The sequence below is a fragment of the Gossypium arboreum genome, chromosome 11 (assembly GCF_025698485.1).
Source record: "Gossypium arboreum isolate Shixiya-1 chromosome 11, ASM2569848v2, whole genome shotgun sequence".
Lineage (NCBI taxonomy): Eukaryota > Viridiplantae > Streptophyta > Magnoliopsida > Malvales > Malvaceae > Gossypium > Gossypium arboreum.
The window spans coordinates 3,703,740-3,721,971 of NC_069080.1; the positions used below are offsets into that span (position 1 = coordinate 3,703,740).

The window sequence follows — 18,232 nt, forward strand, 5'->3', positions numbered from 1 at the left end:
TAAGTTTCATATCTAATATATATAAAATATTTATTTCTGTAATAGATAGATGAGAAAGATATTAAATAAGAATAATTTATTAATTTAATTATCAATTGTGTATTTTAAATTTTTTGAATTAGCGTATTTTTATAGAAATTTCTGTTATGTAATTTTGTTTAATAACTTAATTTACATAAATTTTTCTTTTAATCTTTAAATTATATTTTAACTTTTTTAAGAGTAAAGGTAAAATCATAATTGAGAAATATATAAACTCATTTAAATTTATTTTAAATAATATTTTTTGGTCTTGATTTATATTTATTATTATTTAAACTATCATCCTTATAAAATTAAGTTTTATATTGGTTTTACTGTTTTCAATAATAGTACTTATGAAATGTTACAAATTTTGTACCAAATTTTAACAATTTAATAAAATATATTTTAATTAATACAATATAAAAATCTAATGTTAAAAAGAGCCTTCTACTGTTGGTGTACTATGTAAACAGCAAATTTCAACTCATAAAAAATTCAAAATAGATTTTTACTTGTCTGTAAATTTTAGTGAAGAGCCGTGCCACGTGTCATGTAGCCAAGGTAAGTTGTTTAGTGGCAAAGGCGGCTAAGGACAAAATGATAAGCTTCAATTTTCACAGTTACTCCGCAGCGAAAACATTCTTTATACAGAATCCTTTGCCATCAGCGCCCAAATCTTGGACCCCACGCTCCAACTCAGTTTAACACGTTGTCAAATGGGTCCATGCTTTTTCCCTTTTCAAGCCTCTCCCGCGAAACCCGTATTAAGCCGTAAAACGCTGTCGTATTGCTCAATCATCTTCCTCCCCATAATTTCAACTTTTCTTCAACCCCTCCCTCTCTCTCGATCTCGACGAGACCAACCGCTCCCCCTACCCCTAAATCTAGCGCAACTGAGATAAGTAAATATTAGTAGAGTGATGGATCGGAGGAGGACAGGGAGTCCGGTGTACGGGCGGCAGTGGAGCGGGGGATCAAGCAGCTCGGGGTCATCGTCTCCGGCACATCCTCAGTCGCGTGTTCAGCTAGGTGCAAACAGTGGTTTCTCAACTATCAAACGCACACAAAACGTTGCCGCAAAAGCCGCCGCTCAACGACTTGCTCAAGTCATGGCTTCGCAGACCACCGATGACGATGAGGAAGACGACGATCTAGGGTTCCGGTTCGGTGGTCCTCCTGTACCTTCTAGCTTCTCCAATAACGGTTTAAATCACAGTACTTTTCCGGCGATCTCAATAGCTCGGCCTAATAGATCTCCCTCCCCTGCGGTAATAACTTTGAATTGAAGTGAGATAAGGAGGTTTTTCTTCGCTCTTTTTGCGGATTTGAATTTTTTGATCTGATTTTCTCTTTTTGTTTGTTTTGATTAGTTAGGTCGGAATTTTGTAGAGCATGCTCCATCGGTGCGGTCAACGTCAGCAGGGAGGCCGGCAGCAAGGTCAACAACGACAACTTTGATGCCGCCGAGTAGAACTTCAGCTCGTACTCCAATTACTATACCTCCGATTGATCCTCCTAAACGGAGCAGAGATAAAAGGTTCGAGTTCATGAAATTTATTGCTTTAACGATATATATGTATAAATTTTATAGATGCTTAATTAACTTCAAAACTTCGAGGATGTACTTCATGTAAATATTTACTAAAACATTTCAGATCATGAAGTCGTTTTCACCCTACTTTTAGCTATTTGCACAAGTAGCATGCTTCATAATTTGACTTACTTGTGAGAGAAAACAGGAAAACGGTGTTTTTGCACGTGGTGGTATCTGAAGTTGTAGGGAGAGTAAAATAAGACAGATGAATCTTTTAATAGATGGACACTTCAAATTATGTTTAAGATTTATAGTAATCGAGTTGGCAAGACAACAAGAGATTGGTAGATACTAAGAATTTAAAATGATCAACCGAATCAACTGCTTTCATGTTAGTACGTTTCTTAATGTTGCATCAGTTTATGGCAGTTTATGGGAATCTCACGTGGTTTTTCTGTTCTACTTTTTCTTATGATACTGTGATCCAAACTTTTATAACTGGAATTATCGTAGATCTTAGGATGTCCTGCCATCATCTTTTTGTTTATGACCTATATTCTTCTATCTTTTGGCAAAAACGTCTAAGCCTCAACTCATATTCACTTTCCTGTTCTCTGTATGCCTAATCGTTCATATACTTTTGTTTTTTCTCATTGTTCCGTGGAGTATTGTTGGTTTCAAATGCCTGCATTTGAAAATCTTTTATGTTGTGTAATGGGGGAAAAACAAGGATTTCAATCTTTTTGTAATACAATATATTTTAAGAAATAAAATTATGTAATTGGAAAGCATTGCAGGTTTACAGCTGATGTAGGACAACTCAAAGCAAAAGATGCTGGAGATCAGCGTGAAGCTTCTGCACTCCGCGATGAAGTAATTCACTGGCATTTATCTATTTATTTTTTGACATCTGAATCCTATTAACTCTCAAATTTATTATTCTAATATAGATTCTGTCGCTGCATAGTTTAAAATGCAATAATGCCTGTGAACGTGCACCAAACCTTTTGTATATAGTTCATATTTGAAGCTAATGTATGCTATGTTGCAGCTTGATATGCTACAAGAAGAGAATGAGAACCTGCTTGACAAGGTGCACTAGCTGAGTCGAAAGAACTAAATTTTGATTATTAGGCTTGTGTTATCTGTGACATGTAACACTTATGCCCGTTCATGCTGTGCAGCTTCATTCTGCTGAAGAAAGACGTGAGGAAGCAGAGGCAAGAGCTAGGGAGCTTGAGAAACAGGTGTGTTACTCTGTCTTCAGTTGCAAGATCTTTGTCTCCCGCTTGTTACTGTTTGAATGGCTTATCCTATTAAAATGTTTAGCATCATCTGACTTGTTTCATCTAAAGTGTTTCTACTCTATGAACCATTTTTTGTTGATGTGGGGCACTTAAGTAATTTCAACTTGATGACACAAGCTAAATGCATATGTTAATATTTCAGAAGTCTTTCCTAGTTTTCCTTTAAGTACATATCCTGTCGCTTCCTGTGCTGTTTATCTCTTGGAGGGCTTAGCTTTATGTATTTGGTGGATTTCGTTGTATAATTCATCTTACACCTACATAAGTTAGGTTCTCCAGCTTACGAGGTGTCTATTTGTGTTGTTGGTTCTTGATATATAAATTCCTTCCATAGGCATATTCTTGAATAAGCATGTTCCATTTTAAGCAACTTTTTCTTTTAACTTGTGAACATGTTTCATCATTGAGATATAAGTGAAGTCAGTGTTTGAGTTGTGAACTGCAAGGTTGCATAAATGAGCAATATCCATTGTTTATTAGGTTTACTGCATTCATTCATCTGCTTCTTAAATTCAATGTTAACAGGTTGCTTCCTTAGGAGAAGGTGTATCTCTGGAAGCCAAATTATTAAGTAGGTAAGTGTGTGTCCTGTGCATTTGCTAGCGGTGTTATTTATCATCACTGTATGATGCTGTGTGATTTTTCTGTAGGAAGGAAGCAGCTTTGCGTCAAAGAGAGGTAAAACAGAACATCATACTATAGAGTCTAAAGATTGGTTGGACCAGGTTTAGCTTTACTTCTTTCATATCATCAGGTTCATGAATTGAATATTATGTCATTACTCGACATATTTTTCCTATGTATAACTGTGCCTGGAACAACAGTATCGGTTACGTCTTTCTGTGTCTCTTAGCTCTCTATAGCTCTTTATCCCAAAGTGCTAAAATTGAGTTCTTTGTTACTTTATTTAAGTTGCCAAATATTCTTCTCATTATAAGCAAAGAAACTGTAAATTGTTCTTCCTTGCAGGCTGCTCTTAAGGCTGCAAAACAGATGAAGGATGGTAGGGAGGAGGAAATTGCAGCCCTTCGTTCAGAACTTGAGGTAAAGTGTGCCAATGATGCTAACGCATAGGAGTGAATTGATTCGGAAAGTGATTCTATGACTTTCTTTTGATCAGAACTTGAAGGATGGGACTGCAACAGCGGTGGAACAGCTTCGTGAAGCAGAATCTGAAGCAAAAGCTCTTCGCTCAATGACCCAAAGAATGGTTTTGACTCAGGAAGAGATGGTTTGTCTACTCATCTTCAAATCACTTTTTTTGCTACACGCTTATATTCTAATTGTATGCTAAATCTATTTTGTAGGAGGAAGTCGTCCTGAAAAGATGTTGGCTTGCTCGTTACTGGGGATTGGCTGTACAGCATGGTTATAAACTATCACTTTCTTCTTAAGCAAGGAAATAATTTACATCCTAATTGTACCAAATATCTTTCATAAAAAGTAAAATTTAATCCCATGCATGTGATTTAGTGCACCTTTGGCATGAAATTTTGACCTTCCCTAAGATTCATGAAGTTCAAGAATCTTATTGTATGTATGACTTGGTCAGTAAAGTTTTCCTTTTGTCGATCTAAGATTTGTATTGCTAATGGGCACATTCTGCAAGTGCGGGTGCCAACTTTATTATTGTTCTTTTTTGAGCTAAGATATACAGTGCTTTGTTGATGGAATGTTCATTTTTCACTCCTATAGAATTGATTCATTCTATTCCTTCTTTGCAGTCATTTTATTTTTTAAAACCGAACAGGACTCATTTTCCTGAAACTGCTACTGGATTTTGCAGGCATATGTGCAGATATAGCAGTGTCAAAGCATGAACATTGGTCTGCATTGGCTCCTCTTCCGTTTGAAATTATTGTTTCTGCAGGACAAAAGGCTAAAGAGGAGGCCTGGGATAGAGGCTAGTTCAAATTCTCACCATATCCCATTTACTCCCTCTTTTTAAATGTTAATTTTTTGGTCATTAAAGTTGTAGAAATGGTACAGGCGCTGGTGATCTAGACCGGAGTAAACTTGTCCGAGATCTGAATGATCTGACAGGAGAAGGAAATATTGAGAGTATGCTTTCAGTTGAAATGGCCCTAAGGGAATTAGCATCTTTAAAGGTTGATTCTTTTTTGTTGCAAAGGAAAATTAAAAACATAAACTTTTTTCTAATCCGTTTGCATGCCTTTAGTATATGTACTTTTCCTGAATGTTACACACTAGTTCTTCTATATAAATTCATATATGCTACATCCATGATGGTTTATGCCTACTTATTAATTATTTAAAATTTTTGTTGTAGTCATACGTCTTCCCCTCCATCATGCATTTACATGAAGTTCCATTTTCTATTACCTATTTATTTCTTGTGCACTGCTGTAAAATACCACTTTATTTATTCAAATTCATTGCTGTTTTCAGGTTGAAGATGCTGTTATACAAGCATTGGGAAGACACAGACGCCTGAGTTTGCATCGTCAGTCTGTCTCAGGTTCGATTTATTTATACTACATGCAAACACCCTTAGCTCCTTTCTTTTTCCACTTTATCTTGCATTTTTTGTTGATGTCCTATAAAATGGAGTGAAACTAGTGACAGTCCTATCCACCTTTTCGTCCTAAAGAAACAGTCCCCTATAATTATTTTGTTTCTTCGCTGCCAATTCTTTCCCTTCTACATTACATTTGTTGGAGATCATATTCTGATATGAGCAAAATATCATGCTTTAGTATTTATCCTTTGTACTTGTATTTTATTTTCAGATTCCAAATCTCCTGGTGATCCGAAGTTGATAGATGCATTTGGTAAGGGATTCACTTTGTAGTCCGTCAATAATGCACTATCATATCAAACAGCATTTGTTCATTTTGGTTTAGGGAAAACTCTTGCCTCGATTAGTTCAAGATGATTTGCTGGTTGTTTATCTTTTTTTATTTTATTTATTTATATATTTTGCCTTTCAACTGCAGAACTAAGTGAAGAGGAGGGAGAAGATGTTCTTTTCAAAGAGGTTAGTCACTCTTTTCATCGAAATCTTTGACATGTTGGTCATATGTGAACCTTCAAAGCAAAATCTCTTTTCTCATTCTATGATGATTTTCTCTTAGTTATCTTGGCCTCTTTGCCTTTCTATTGTCTCTAGATCGTTGTTATGTATATGTATTATAAATGTGTTCCTCCTCCTCCTCCTCTCTCTCTCAGTCTTCATGATTATATTGGGGCTAATTCGCTGGCTTGCCCCTTTTTATGCATAGCCATATCTATTCCCTGTAGGGGACATTAAAGAACATATTTATTTTTTTCTTTTCATATGCATGATAGCCAGTTATGCATGGTCATTGCCGATTAAATTTTAATGATTTAGGTATGCAATTATCTCAACAAATAAAAACTGTCCATCAATTAACTGCATCTTGCGACCACATCAACTTTCAGTAAAACAATTTTCCGTTTATTTTGAGGGTAGCAGGCTCGTTTTTAAACACCACATCAAGTTCTGAATTCATTAGTAAATTCAGTAGTGTTATGCCATCATAGTAGGTTTGCACTACAGTTTCCCGTGCTGTAGAAAGCTTGATTAATTTCAGAAATTCCGTGTTCTTATAACTTGCAACTGTTGTAGGCTTGGTTAACATATTTCTGGAGAAGAGCCAAAGTACATGGTATAGAGGAGGATATTGCAGAAGATCGACTTCAGTTTTGGATCAGCCGTAGTGGGCAAACCCCTACTTCACATGATGCAGTGGATGGTAAAAGCCCACCCATTTTATTTTAGTTTAGTTTATTTTTCCCTAAAAACACGGCTTATGGTAGTGAATATAATTTTGGTTATACTTTACGAAACATATACGCGTTAAAATTATCATTACATAAAGTTGAAGAGGTAGAAAAGAGTGAGTAATGTGCTGCTATTTTAAAAGAATCAAACGCGGCATTTCTAGTAAAAATATCTGATTGGCTTGCGATCATGTGGCAGTTGATCGAGGTTTGTTTGAGCTGCAGAAGTTGGGGATAGAACAGCAACTTTGGGAAGCATCTCGTAAAGAAATTGACCACCCATCTGCTGCCTCGTTGTCTAATAACAATGATCCGGAGAACTCTTTGTGAATGAATTGTCTTCAGCTATCTTGATAAGTTTGCGTCAATTTTTTGAAGTTTGTATATTTATTGTTCAATTTTTGTTGACTTTTCATATTAATTTTGATTATAGCATTTTCTTAAATTCCACATGTTCGATTTCTTGGGTGTGGACTATACGATACATGGTGTAATAGATGTTGATACTTGTTTTGAGTTTCAAACGAAGAAGATTCAAAGGCAACATTTTGAAACATTATACTTTAAATCAAAGACAACCCCCGCCCCCTCTTTGTTCTTTTCCATTGTGGTTGGCTGCGATCTTAAATCTTGCACCGGAATTTTATGAATAAAAAAAATAAAGGTTAGAGAGAGCTTGTATCTAATTTAAAAGTTAGAGAAAATACATGAAAGTGTTTTTCATATAACAAAAATAAGAAAACGCTAGTTCGCTAGTTCGCTTTTTCTCCATTCTGCAACTTAATTTAATATAACCCAACAAAAAAAAAGGGAAGCAAAGCTGAAAGTGAAGCTTTGCTTATATTATAATTAATACTATTATTCTTGGAAGTGTTCAAAAGTCATATTATCTTTAGACACATTTTCCAACTCCCATTTCCATTCAACCTATACCTAATTTAATTTAATTTTCAAACAAAAAGTCTAGTTTAGTTAATCACATTTCAAATTCCCCAACCAAACTTTTTCCATAGCATACTATTACTATTAAATGATTTTGCAAGGAGTTAACTTGTTTCTTTTAGCTATATACAAATATAAATTATTTAATAATCTTTTAATTTTTTATAAAATAAAAAGAAATGTTTGAACCTTTATGTATTAAATTATTATAAAAGATTGTTTGATGTACTACAGGTAATGATTTTAAATTTTATCAGTAATTTTTTAATATTTAAAACTGGTTAGTTGTGACAATTTCAAAGAAAATCTTTAATATAATGATTAGTTAAAACTTTAAAATTTTATATAGTATCCTACATTTTTGTCTACCTCCAAAAGTAAAAAGAATAGTTGGAGTAGTAGGTAATCTAATGAAATCACATTTGAAGAATGAAAAAGTGAACAGCCTTTCAATATACTTTAATTGGGAATGATGAAATAGAAATTCTCCCCAAAAAAATCAGTGACATTTTGGCTGTTCAATGATGATAACCAAATAAAGCTCCTTTCTAAAGTTTTAAAAATAAAATAAAAACTTGAATCACTAAATCATATTTCTTTTTTCCCAACTTAATATTTTTTATCACAGTTGGTACCTAAATTATATTCTATTATTCAAATTACTCCAACCATTAAAAAAATTCAACACTTTTAAATTAAAATTAAATTATAAGAATGAAATTAAATTATAAAGAATTAAATTTAATTAAATAAAAACTTTTCAACTTTTTACTCCTTCCTTTTTTCACAATTCTTTCTTTGCAATTCTTTCATCATTTTTATTCAATTCCTTCCTAGTATTTGAATTCCATGATATATGTGGGTTTATCTCATTATATTCACCCAACATTAATTATTTTATACAAATTATATAGAAAATAATGAGAAAAGTTATTTTAAGAAAAATAATACATAAATTTTGAATAAGATGAAATGAATTGAAATTGAGGTTTAAAAAATCTCGTTAAAAATTGAGTTTGGAAAGATTTCTCAACAGGTTCTTATACTTTCCATCTATGGAATTATTGGGTAAAAACAAAAGAAATGAATATATTAATAAATTTTAAAAATAAACCTTAAAGAATAGTATTCAATATTTTTAAAAATTTTAATTAAAAATTATCATATATCATAAAATAATTGATTCAGAAAGATTTTTAACAACTGTATGTAATGTGAATAACACGGATTTAATTTAAGTACCACTTTAGATAATATATATAATTTAAACACTTGTGACTAAAAAAAATATATGCACCATTTGATTGTTTAGGCTATAAAAATTTCAGTTCTTTTTTATCTATTTTACAATTTTTCATAAAATAAATATTAAAAAAAAATCAATTTCTTCAACACAAAAGCGGGGGGCAATTCTTTTTATAATAAACTGATACCCAACATGAAACAGCTAAACAAGGAGATGAAATTTGTCCTCTTGCTGTTTGTTTTTTGGTCTGTTCATATCCATTTCTTTCTTTCATTCTTTTTTTCTATTTTATTTTCCCAGGAAACTAACCCCACTTCAACCAGCAGAATCTTTTTTTTTTCCAGAGGTGGTCCAAAGAATCATTGTGATATCTTCATATCCTAATAATATTATCACGATTAATTACAATAAATATTAATATTATAAGAACTCAAACAGTGAAATAACAATGCATGTATATAAATATCCCTAGATACAAGTACACACCAAGAATTTGACATTACATAAAAGCATGCTGGATCATTTCATATGCTTTTTACTGTACAGAAAAATAAAGAGGGTCCTCACTGGAAGCCATGATAAGCTGTTCTGAAGCTATAATGGGAAACATGTGGTGTGTATGGAGCAATGCTTGAAAAAAAGTGAAAAAAAAGTAGTATCCTCAGGACATCAATTCTCATTATTAAAAGAAACCCAAATCCATCAACATGTAAATACATAAAGAAAAAAGATTATGTTAAATTGTAAAATTTAATAAAGATTAAAATTTGCTAGCTGACTTGCTGTTTTCCACTTAACTTTTCTTTTATTATATTTACTATTAAGATCCATTCATGTCAGTCAACTAAATGCTGTTGAAGTGAATTTTTTTAATGCAAAACTTGTAACTTAAAGTAATCACACTTCTATAATGAAAAAAAAAATTTCCCAAGCAATAACTTGGTTAATTTAGACTGAACATTTGTACTTGCAGAGCAAGAAAAGATGATCAGTCCATACATTTACTGGAAAAAAAACAAAGGAATATTCACTGTTGGTATTGGACCTGTCAATGAAGTTTCAGTCAGTGAAGAAGATTAAGAAGTGGGATTTGTTTTGTTGTTTTAAACTAAACTTGATGATTTTTATTTTCAGATATATTTTTCTGAGAAATATAGAGGAAAAAGTCATCAACTAAAGCCACTTTCCATGGAACATGCTATATGTTTTTTTCCCTAGTCAAAAAGGATATGTATATATGTATACAAAGTGTTTATAGGTAGTCTTTGTTGGTTCAATTCTAGAAAAAAAGGGTTTTTTTTTATTTTTCACAAAAAAACAAAAGCAACATAACTGTAATGTCTCAGAGCCAATTCAGATTTTCAGGTCCCAGATTCCATTCTTTTTTTCTCTTTCTAACCAGTATTATATGCTGACTAGGTTCCAATACAAAGCACTGTTTCCAGTCATTGTGGTCTCTCACACATCTCTTTCAACACCATTTTCATGCCTGCAAGCAAAAAGTTAGAACTGTAATGATAATAAAAAAACATACACCTATACTCTATAGCTTATTTATTTAGTACTCCACCCTTACCCTCTTGTCCTCCACCGACCTGCATTTTCACTCTTGATTCCCTGAAACTATGTGTTCTTCATCATGGAAAACCATGGCGGTCGCTTTGTTATTGATAGAGCTGTGGTTTACCATTGAATCTTCTGTAGCTCACCCTGATAAAATTGTTAAGCTTCCAGGGCAACCCCCTCGCTTGAGCTTTCAACAGTTTTCAGGGTACGTTACGGTGGATTACAAGAAGCATAAAGCCCTGTTTTACTACTTTGTTGAAGCTGAAACAGATCCTGCATCTAAGCCTTTAGTCCTTTGGTTAAATGGAGGTCTGCATTTTAGTTTTCTTTAATTTCCCATGGGAACTGGAAATTTTTGGGTTTTTCATGGTTTTTATCACTTGGGTTCCAACAGGGCCTGGCTGTTCTTCACTTGGAGTTGGGGCATTCTCTGAAAATGGACCATTCAGACCAAATGGAGAGTTTCTAGTTAAAAATGATTACAGCTGGAACAGAGGTTTTTTAGACAGTTTTACTCTTTCAATCTCTCGTTTATGAATTATCGATTCCTGAGATGATTAATCAACTTCATCTGGTGTTTGCAGAAGCCAATATGTTATATTTAGAGACACCAATTGGAGTAGGGTTTTCTTATTCCACAAACACCTCTTCTTATGAAGCAGTGGATGATGAGATCACTGGTATTTTTATTTCCACCCATAAAGTTCCATTATTTAATTCAGTTACTAGCCTTCAAGTTACATCTTTGTTCTTCCTTTAGATATATAACAGTCCGTTTGCTGTGGTTTTTAACAAAAGTTTATAGACAAAACAGTGTTTTTCTTTTTCTTTTTCATTTTCTACTTTTTGGTAGTATATAACCTTTTGAGTACTTTTCATGGAAGTTCTTAAGCTTTTCTTTGTTTGGTATTTAATTATTTTCTTTCTGGGTTTTTACATTAAAGATTGTTCTTTTCTTCTAAAGTTCCTTTTTTTCTTTTTTTAACTTTTCAAGCCAGGGACAATCTTGTGTTCTTGCAAAACTGGTATAATAAATTTCCAAATTACAGGCACAGGGATTTGTATATTACAGGAGAAAGCTATGCAGGTACTTAAATATTTTATATGTATTCTAAATTCCATATACTGTAAATTTGATGCAAATTAATGACTGAATCTCTATGAACAGGCCATTATATTCCTCAACTTGCAAAACTTATGGTTGAATTCAACAAGAAGCAAAATCTGTTCAATTTAAAAGGAATTGCTGTGAGTATATTACTCTGTTAACTTCAAATTTGCATGATAAAGAAATGGTAATCTCCAATACCAGGATTCGGACATCTTCTATGCATCATTTTGCATTCCAAGATTTGGTGTCAGCCCTTGTCTGCAGGTCCTTTCGTCCCCATGAGTATTGTGTGGGTGACGATCAAATCACCGATACCTGCATAATGTAAGGAAAGAGATCCGAAGTGCGGTCATTACATTAATCAACTTGAAGTAATGTATTTCGTTCTTTGCAGCTTGGTAATCCAGTTATGGAATTTGCGACTGATTTCAATTCAAGGGCAGAATATTTCTGGTCCCATGGATTGATATCGGACTCGACCTACAAAATGTTCACTTCTGTCTGCAACTATTCTCGATATGTCAGCGAGTACTATAGAGACTCGGTTTCACCGTCTTGTTCGAAAGTGATGAGTCAAGTAAGCAGAGAAACCAGTAAATTTGTGGACAAATATGATGTTACACTTGATGTCTGCATATCATCAGTGCTCTCACAATCAATGGCTATAAATCCTCAGGTAAACTCTTCCCTGCAAAACCATGCATGGCCTCGACTTATTTGAACTGAGATATTTTGTTTTACCATACAGCAAGTATCTGAAAGGGTAGACGTATGTGTCGAAGACAAGATCGTGAATTATCTAAACCAAAAGGATGTCCAAAAAGCTCTTCATGCTCGGCTTGTTGGAGTCCGCCGATGGACCGTGTGCAGCAAGTAATAATCCTTGACCAAGCTAAAATTACATTGTAATAATCCTGGATTTTTCTGGTTATGATCTTAAGCTTCTTCTATCATTTTTGTTGACAGCATACTGGATTATCAGCTGCTGAACCTCGAGATGCCTACAATCTCCATTGTTGGTTCACTAATCAAATCCGGGATACCAGTCTTGGTTTACAGGTAAAAATCACAATGCCATATAGCCATAAAAACATTCGGGGCTCATACAAATGATGAATCTTACAGCGGAGATCAAGATTCTGTTATACCATTGACGGGAAGCCGCTCCCTGGTAAGCCGACTGGCAAAGGAGTTAGAACTTGAAACAACGGTGCCTTACAGAGTTTGGTTTGAAGGGAAACAGGTATTTTTTTCGTCTACATTGCTTTGACTTTTCGTTTTCCTTGAAGTATTTGTATTCAGAAACCGTGTCCGATCCACTGTAGTGATTTTTTTCAGGTTGGTGGATGGACTCAAGTTTATGGTAATATCCTGTCATTTGCTACAATCAGAGGTGCTTCTCATGAAGCTCCTTTCTCACAGCCTGAAAGATCACTCATGTTATTTAAATCATTCCTTGAAGGAAAGCCTCTACCAGAAGTTTTTTGAATCAATAAGTTCATGTTCATCATAATTTGTTTGAGAAAAAGCACAAAATCTGTTTGTCTCAAATTTGCATAAACCTGAAAAAATGAAAGTTGAGTGCAATTTTTCCTTTTCAAATCTGGTTTTTGTTGACATGTGAAAAAAAATTATTTGTAAATAGATGTTGGAAGAAATCATGGAATGCCAATATGCTCTCTGCAGTTTTCAGCCACTTGGATCTTACAAACATTTGCTTGAATTGATATGAAAACCAGGGACCATGTGAAGGTGGCCTCTGGGAACTAATTATTTTAGAGCCTGAGAGCCATCATCATTGCAGAAAAGCATGAGATAAAATGAACCCACATCCCATTTTGCAGTCAAATTATAAGTACTATTTAGCTTGTTGGAGAAGGGAATTGATGTGTTACCTTGTTAGTTACTGAAGAATAAGCCATTGAGTGAAGCTCTTTTTTTTCTGGGACATACAGTTTAGCCATTATCAGTGAAATAATCTAGAAAAAGTGTAACCTACAGTGAATTGTTGAATTCATAATTGCAGGGAATGGTTCCCAAGTGATGAACTTTGAGGGGTCAGAGACAACACGGACTGTAGTTTTGGCTCCCAAGTTTCCATTATTTGTTTGCCCAGCCTAGTAAAAGATGAAATGACACACAAAAACCCAATTTCATCAAGCAAAATTAAAACTTTTAAAACCTTCTCAAGTAGTTGGACATTCATTAAATATTGAACTCAATCATTCTGGCAACTTGTATGCAAAATTATTGAAGGCCAAAGATTTGGGTAAAAGTAAAGGCCGATTGAAGGGCAAATTGGTTTTTGCAATATATCCACAACCCAAAAGTTCACGGGCTTGGTCAAGAAATATTAAACACACACTCCTACTCCTTCATTCACTAACCAAACCCAATGCCAGCCACCCTCGCTGCAGCTCATTAAATTTAATTCTTCTTTTTTAATTTTATGTTTAGGTTTCTAGTTATATTTCCAAACAATATCGTCTTCAAAATTCGCACCCAACATTTATTGGTAACTTATTTAAGTTTTATGTAAATATTTGATAGATAATATTCTTTTCGCCATGATATAATATATGAATGTTTTAGATATATATTAATTATAAATGTATTTCTATAATATATATCAAAATTTATAAAAATTAGCATTAGCTCTCCTCTTTGTTGGGGATTTTCAAATTTCTTAATAATTTATTTATTTAAATAATAATATAAATCAATTTTAAACTAAATTTTATTTAAAATAATTCAATTTTTATTTATTATGAACATAGAATTTTATTATTATGTGAGAGTAGGTATATATATTTTAAATTAACCTGTATATGGATCAATTCTTTTACATAAATAATTTTAAAATATACAAATATTGTGCAAGTGAATCAAGTAAGAAGATATGGAGTTGAAGTATTTAAATACATCATTTAAAATTAGGGATAAATATTAAAATTATATATGATTTTAAGTTAATGTGTAAAGTCATACATGAATTTTAATTTTCTATAATTATATATATAAAATTTTTATTCGATTCTATTTTTACAAATTACTAACAATATTATCGAATTAACATTATTTTACGTTGATATATTGCATACACAAACAGTTCTATTAATCTAATATGAAAAAATGTATGTGTTCATTTCTTTACATGTGTACTATAAAATCAAAATCAAAGTTTCATGAATACATATGAATCACAGTTCAAATTTCATTTGTCAATGTGTATGTATAAATTTAATATTTATCCCTTAAAATAAAATAATTTTTCTAAAATAATAAAATAAATATTTATATAATTTTATTTTTAAAAACCTTTAATTGGATTTGTATCTTAAATTGATCCCCAAGTCAATATACAATCCAATTATTTTAAAACATCATTTAATTTCTTTAAATAAAATATTTTTCAATTAAATATATATAGGATTAATATACAGATACATTAGAGTTTTAAGATTTCACAAGCAATATTAAATGTTAACAATAAAATATTAAAATAATAAATATTTTAAAAAGAGACACATGACAACAATAAAATGATAAAAACAAAATGATAAAAACATTAAGCTATGCACATCGACATGCCAAGCTACAATATTTCATGTGTATGATTTTTATAGTTGTTGATAAGTTTAAAATGTTTCAAATTTTGTATAGAGTTGACTCACCTTGACCTGATCTAATTTTCGCCTATAACTACTCATTGTTTTGTTCTAAATTTTATAATATTCTGATTGTGGTACATGACAATATGAGAGTTGATCTAAAAGACACCCACAAGTGACCTTTCAATTTATATTATCTAGAATGTCATTTAATGGTTGATTATCCACGTACCTCTTATCACGCATAAGAAATGACCATCTAATCACCCGTTGAGACCATTAAATCATTTGTTATTAATGAATATGCTTTTCTTGAAGAAAGGAGCACTCAGGAATCACTATGCCTCCCATTAAACTACAAATTGAAGTTTTTGAGAATTTTAAAATGAAAGCACTTCCCCATACTTTCCCTTCATCAGGAATAAATCTTCTTGTAAGGGTGAACCGTTTCAAATTGTCACTCACTAATTTATCTATAAACAGCTACTCGTGAGAATAACTTATGGATGGTCTTAAGGCATGATCACTTTATAACCTACCTCTCGATTGGGGGACTGTTGTTATATCCGTACCTCAATTTGAATCCGATTGGACCCTTCATTAGGCCACATAAGGCCCACTTAATGGCATAGTTTGTAACACCCCCTACCCGTAGCCATTGCCGGAATAGGTACGAGGTATTACCGGAGTTTATTGAACATTTTCAGATAATTCTAAGTCATTTATTATTCATATTTTGAAAATAATCATAACGTCTCTCTATTGGGCCCTTGAAGCCCCAAACATACATTAAAAACCAACTGCAATTAAATTGGGATCATAAAAAAATTCGCAAAATCTTAAATATTTTCATTTAAGTACTTACCATTTCAATGCTTCTTATAATTAAACATGTTACCATTCAATCAATAGCTTGACACTTGTCTAAGCGTCAAACAACATCATTGTTAGTATACTTGCACATATTTCATATAAATTCAACATTGATATACTTATTTTCTCGACATGTCACGCTTGAGTTTAATAATTGTCTTTAGTTACATAATTTCCTTGTATCAACATATCAAAGATATTCATATATGTACATATCATGAAACATATCATTCTCTTACCGTTTCTTCATAAGTATATATCAATCATTTCACTATATCAATATTTCATGCTCCATCATTTTTATTTATTTTATGTATATTTGTTCCGGTAAAGTTTATATCAAACTTAACATAAATTATATTCCATGTACTTATTCTTATTTCGTTTATCTATCTTCATAATTATTTCATACAACTATTTTGTACATACATTTCCATATGACCAGTTCTTGTAAACATTTCACACAACCATTTCATATAACCATTCGTCATCTGATACATATTACCTGAATATCAATTGTTCAATAGATGTCATCGCGTCTCTCATCCACGGTCTTATTTATCTTTGACATGATGCCATAGTGTCTTTCAACTATGGTCTTACTTATTTTCTGTCAGGTTGCCATGGTATCTTTCAACCATGTTCTTACACATTTTATATACTGTTGCCATGGTGTCTTTCAACCATGGCCTTACATATTTCATATCATGTTGCCATGGTGTCTTTCAACCATGGTCTTACACATTTCATATCATGTTGCCATGGTATCTTTCAACCATGGTCTTACACATTTCATATCCTGTTGCCATGGTGTCTTTCAACCATGGTCTTACACATTTCATATCATGTTGCCATGGTGTCTTTCAACCATGGTCTTACACATTTCATATCATGTTGCCATGGTATCTTTCAACCATGGTCTTACACATTTCATTTCAGAAAGCACACTCCCGCGAACCTCATCCTTACAGCGGGATTACCAATTCAGGCTAAATCCCCTGTAATATAAACTCATAGAGTATTGTCGGGATTACCAATCCAGGCTAAATCCCCTGCAATGACAATTACTCTAATGAGCTTGGATCTCAATTACCAGTCCAGGCTAAATTCAGACCCTAATTCGGATTACCCATCCGGGCTAAATCCATTTTACACGTATTTTTTGGGAGGGCTATATCAAAATAGGATCACCCGTCCGGGCTAGATCCTTTTTACAGTCAATTCCTTTTCCAATGATCCATCGAATTCCATTCCATTCAACCGGGATTTATTTTCAATTTATATCGAGTATTATCAATATTTCATCAATTATCATGAATTGAACATTCAAATCATATTTTCATCATATAACCACATATTTCAAGTATTTAAAAATATAATTCAAGTTACACAAACTTACCTCATTACTTGTTTGTGTTTATAATTTCATTAATCCGATATCTTTTCTTTTCCATGATCAAGTCTTATATTTGAGTCGTCCGGATCTTTATAAATAAATTTGATCATCATTTTCGTTCATTTCATATTCTAATGCACTTAATTAATGCTCTAGGCAAAATTACCATTTTGCCCCTAAACTTTTAATTAATAACGATTTCATCTTTAGGGTTAGGAAAATAAAATTCTTGCAATTTAATCCTTATTTCCAGCTATTATTCTCATACATATTGATAACAGTCCATGAATTCTATAAAATATCAGAATTTTCCATAATTTCTACTCTTTTCAATTTAATCCCTAAAACATGTTTTCCCTCGATCTTGAACTAAATTAATAATTTCATTCAATATTATAATTTAAATAATAAAATAATCCATTTCATGCAATTTGGTCATTTCTAACATTTTTACAAAATTGCCCATAAAGTTTTACTTTTATTCAATTTAGTCCCTGAGCCTAAAATATGCAAATTAGCCATGCTAGATGAATATTCATACATATTTGTCCTCCTCATACTCTCCATTCCACATCCTTAATGTATATACACACTTGTAAGTAACATTATTTATAATTTTATTATTTACTTTTATAAATATTCAAGCTGTTTATCGCATCATAATCACTAAATTATTTATATCTAGAGATATAGAACTCCAAATTAAGATCTTCTAATTTTCCCTGAAACTAGACTCATATATATTCTTTCTATAAAATTTTCAGAATTTTTGGTTTAGCAAATAAGTACAATTTATTCTTTAAATTCATCCTTATTCTGTTGTCTAACAGTTGTGACCCTTCTTCACTAAAAATTAA

The 18,232-nt window shown here is 32.4% G+C and overlaps 2 protein-coding genes across 2 annotated transcripts; both read left to right on the forward strand.

The window, feature by feature from the left end:
- The first annotated feature begins 732 nt into the window (after positions 1-732).
- LOC108479988 (coiled-coil domain-containing protein SCD2-like) lies at positions 733-7,208 on the forward strand. Its single transcript, XM_017782872.2, has 17 exons — positions 733-1,292; positions 1,395-1,561; positions 2,356-2,431; positions 2,610-2,651; positions 2,743-2,805; positions 3,391-3,440; positions 3,516-3,543; positions 3,835-3,909; positions 3,986-4,096; positions 4,173-4,233; positions 4,652-4,768; positions 4,855-4,973; positions 5,275-5,344; positions 5,616-5,657; positions 5,823-5,863; positions 6,476-6,602; positions 6,830-7,208. The coding sequence occupies exons 1-17, from the start codon at positions 945-947 to the stop codon at positions 6,958-6,960; spliced, it is 1,668 nt and encodes a 555-aa protein (XP_017638361.1). The 5' UTR covers positions 733-944; the 3' UTR covers positions 6,961-7,208.
- A 2,877-nt stretch (positions 7,209-10,085) lies between these two features.
- On the forward strand, positions 10,086-13,153 carry LOC108477166 (serine carboxypeptidase-like 45). Its single transcript, XM_017779632.2, has 10 exons — positions 10,086-10,693; positions 10,779-10,880; positions 10,969-11,064; positions 11,379-11,471; positions 11,553-11,632; positions 11,890-12,171; positions 12,244-12,368; positions 12,462-12,554; positions 12,621-12,738; positions 12,834-13,153. The coding sequence occupies exons 1-10, from the start codon at positions 10,444-10,446 to the stop codon at positions 12,981-12,983; spliced, it is 1,389 nt and encodes a 462-aa protein (XP_017635121.1). The 5' UTR covers positions 10,086-10,443; the 3' UTR covers positions 12,984-13,153.
- The last annotated feature ends 5,079 nt before the right edge of the window (positions 13,154-18,232 follow it).

Excerpts from the sequence above, each read along its gene's own strand:
- LOC108479988 (XM_017782872.2), top strand. The coding sequence starts at position 945 with ATGGATCGGAGGAGGACAGGGAGTCCGGTGTACGGGCGGCAGTGGAGC. Across the intron at positions 1,562-2,355 it reads AAACGGAGCAGAGATAAAAG|GTTTACAGCTGATGTAGGAC; the intron begins GTTCGAGTTCAT and ends AAAGCATTGCAG. Across the intron at positions 4,097-4,172 it reads TTTTGACTCAGGAAGAGATG|GAGGAAGTCGTCCTGAAAAG; the intron begins GTTTGTCTACTC and ends TCTATTTTGTAG.
- LOC108477166 (XM_017779632.2), top strand. The coding sequence starts at position 10,444 with ATGTGTTCTTCATCATGGAAAACCATGGCGGTCGCTTTGTTATTGATA. Across the intron at positions 12,172-12,243 it reads CAATGGCTATAAATCCTCAG|CAAGTATCTGAAAGGGTAGA; the intron begins GTAAACTCTTCC and ends TTTACCATACAG. Across the intron at positions 12,555-12,620 it reads ATACCAGTCTTGGTTTACAG|CGGAGATCAAGATTCTGTTA; the intron begins GTAAAAATCACA and ends TGAATCTTACAG.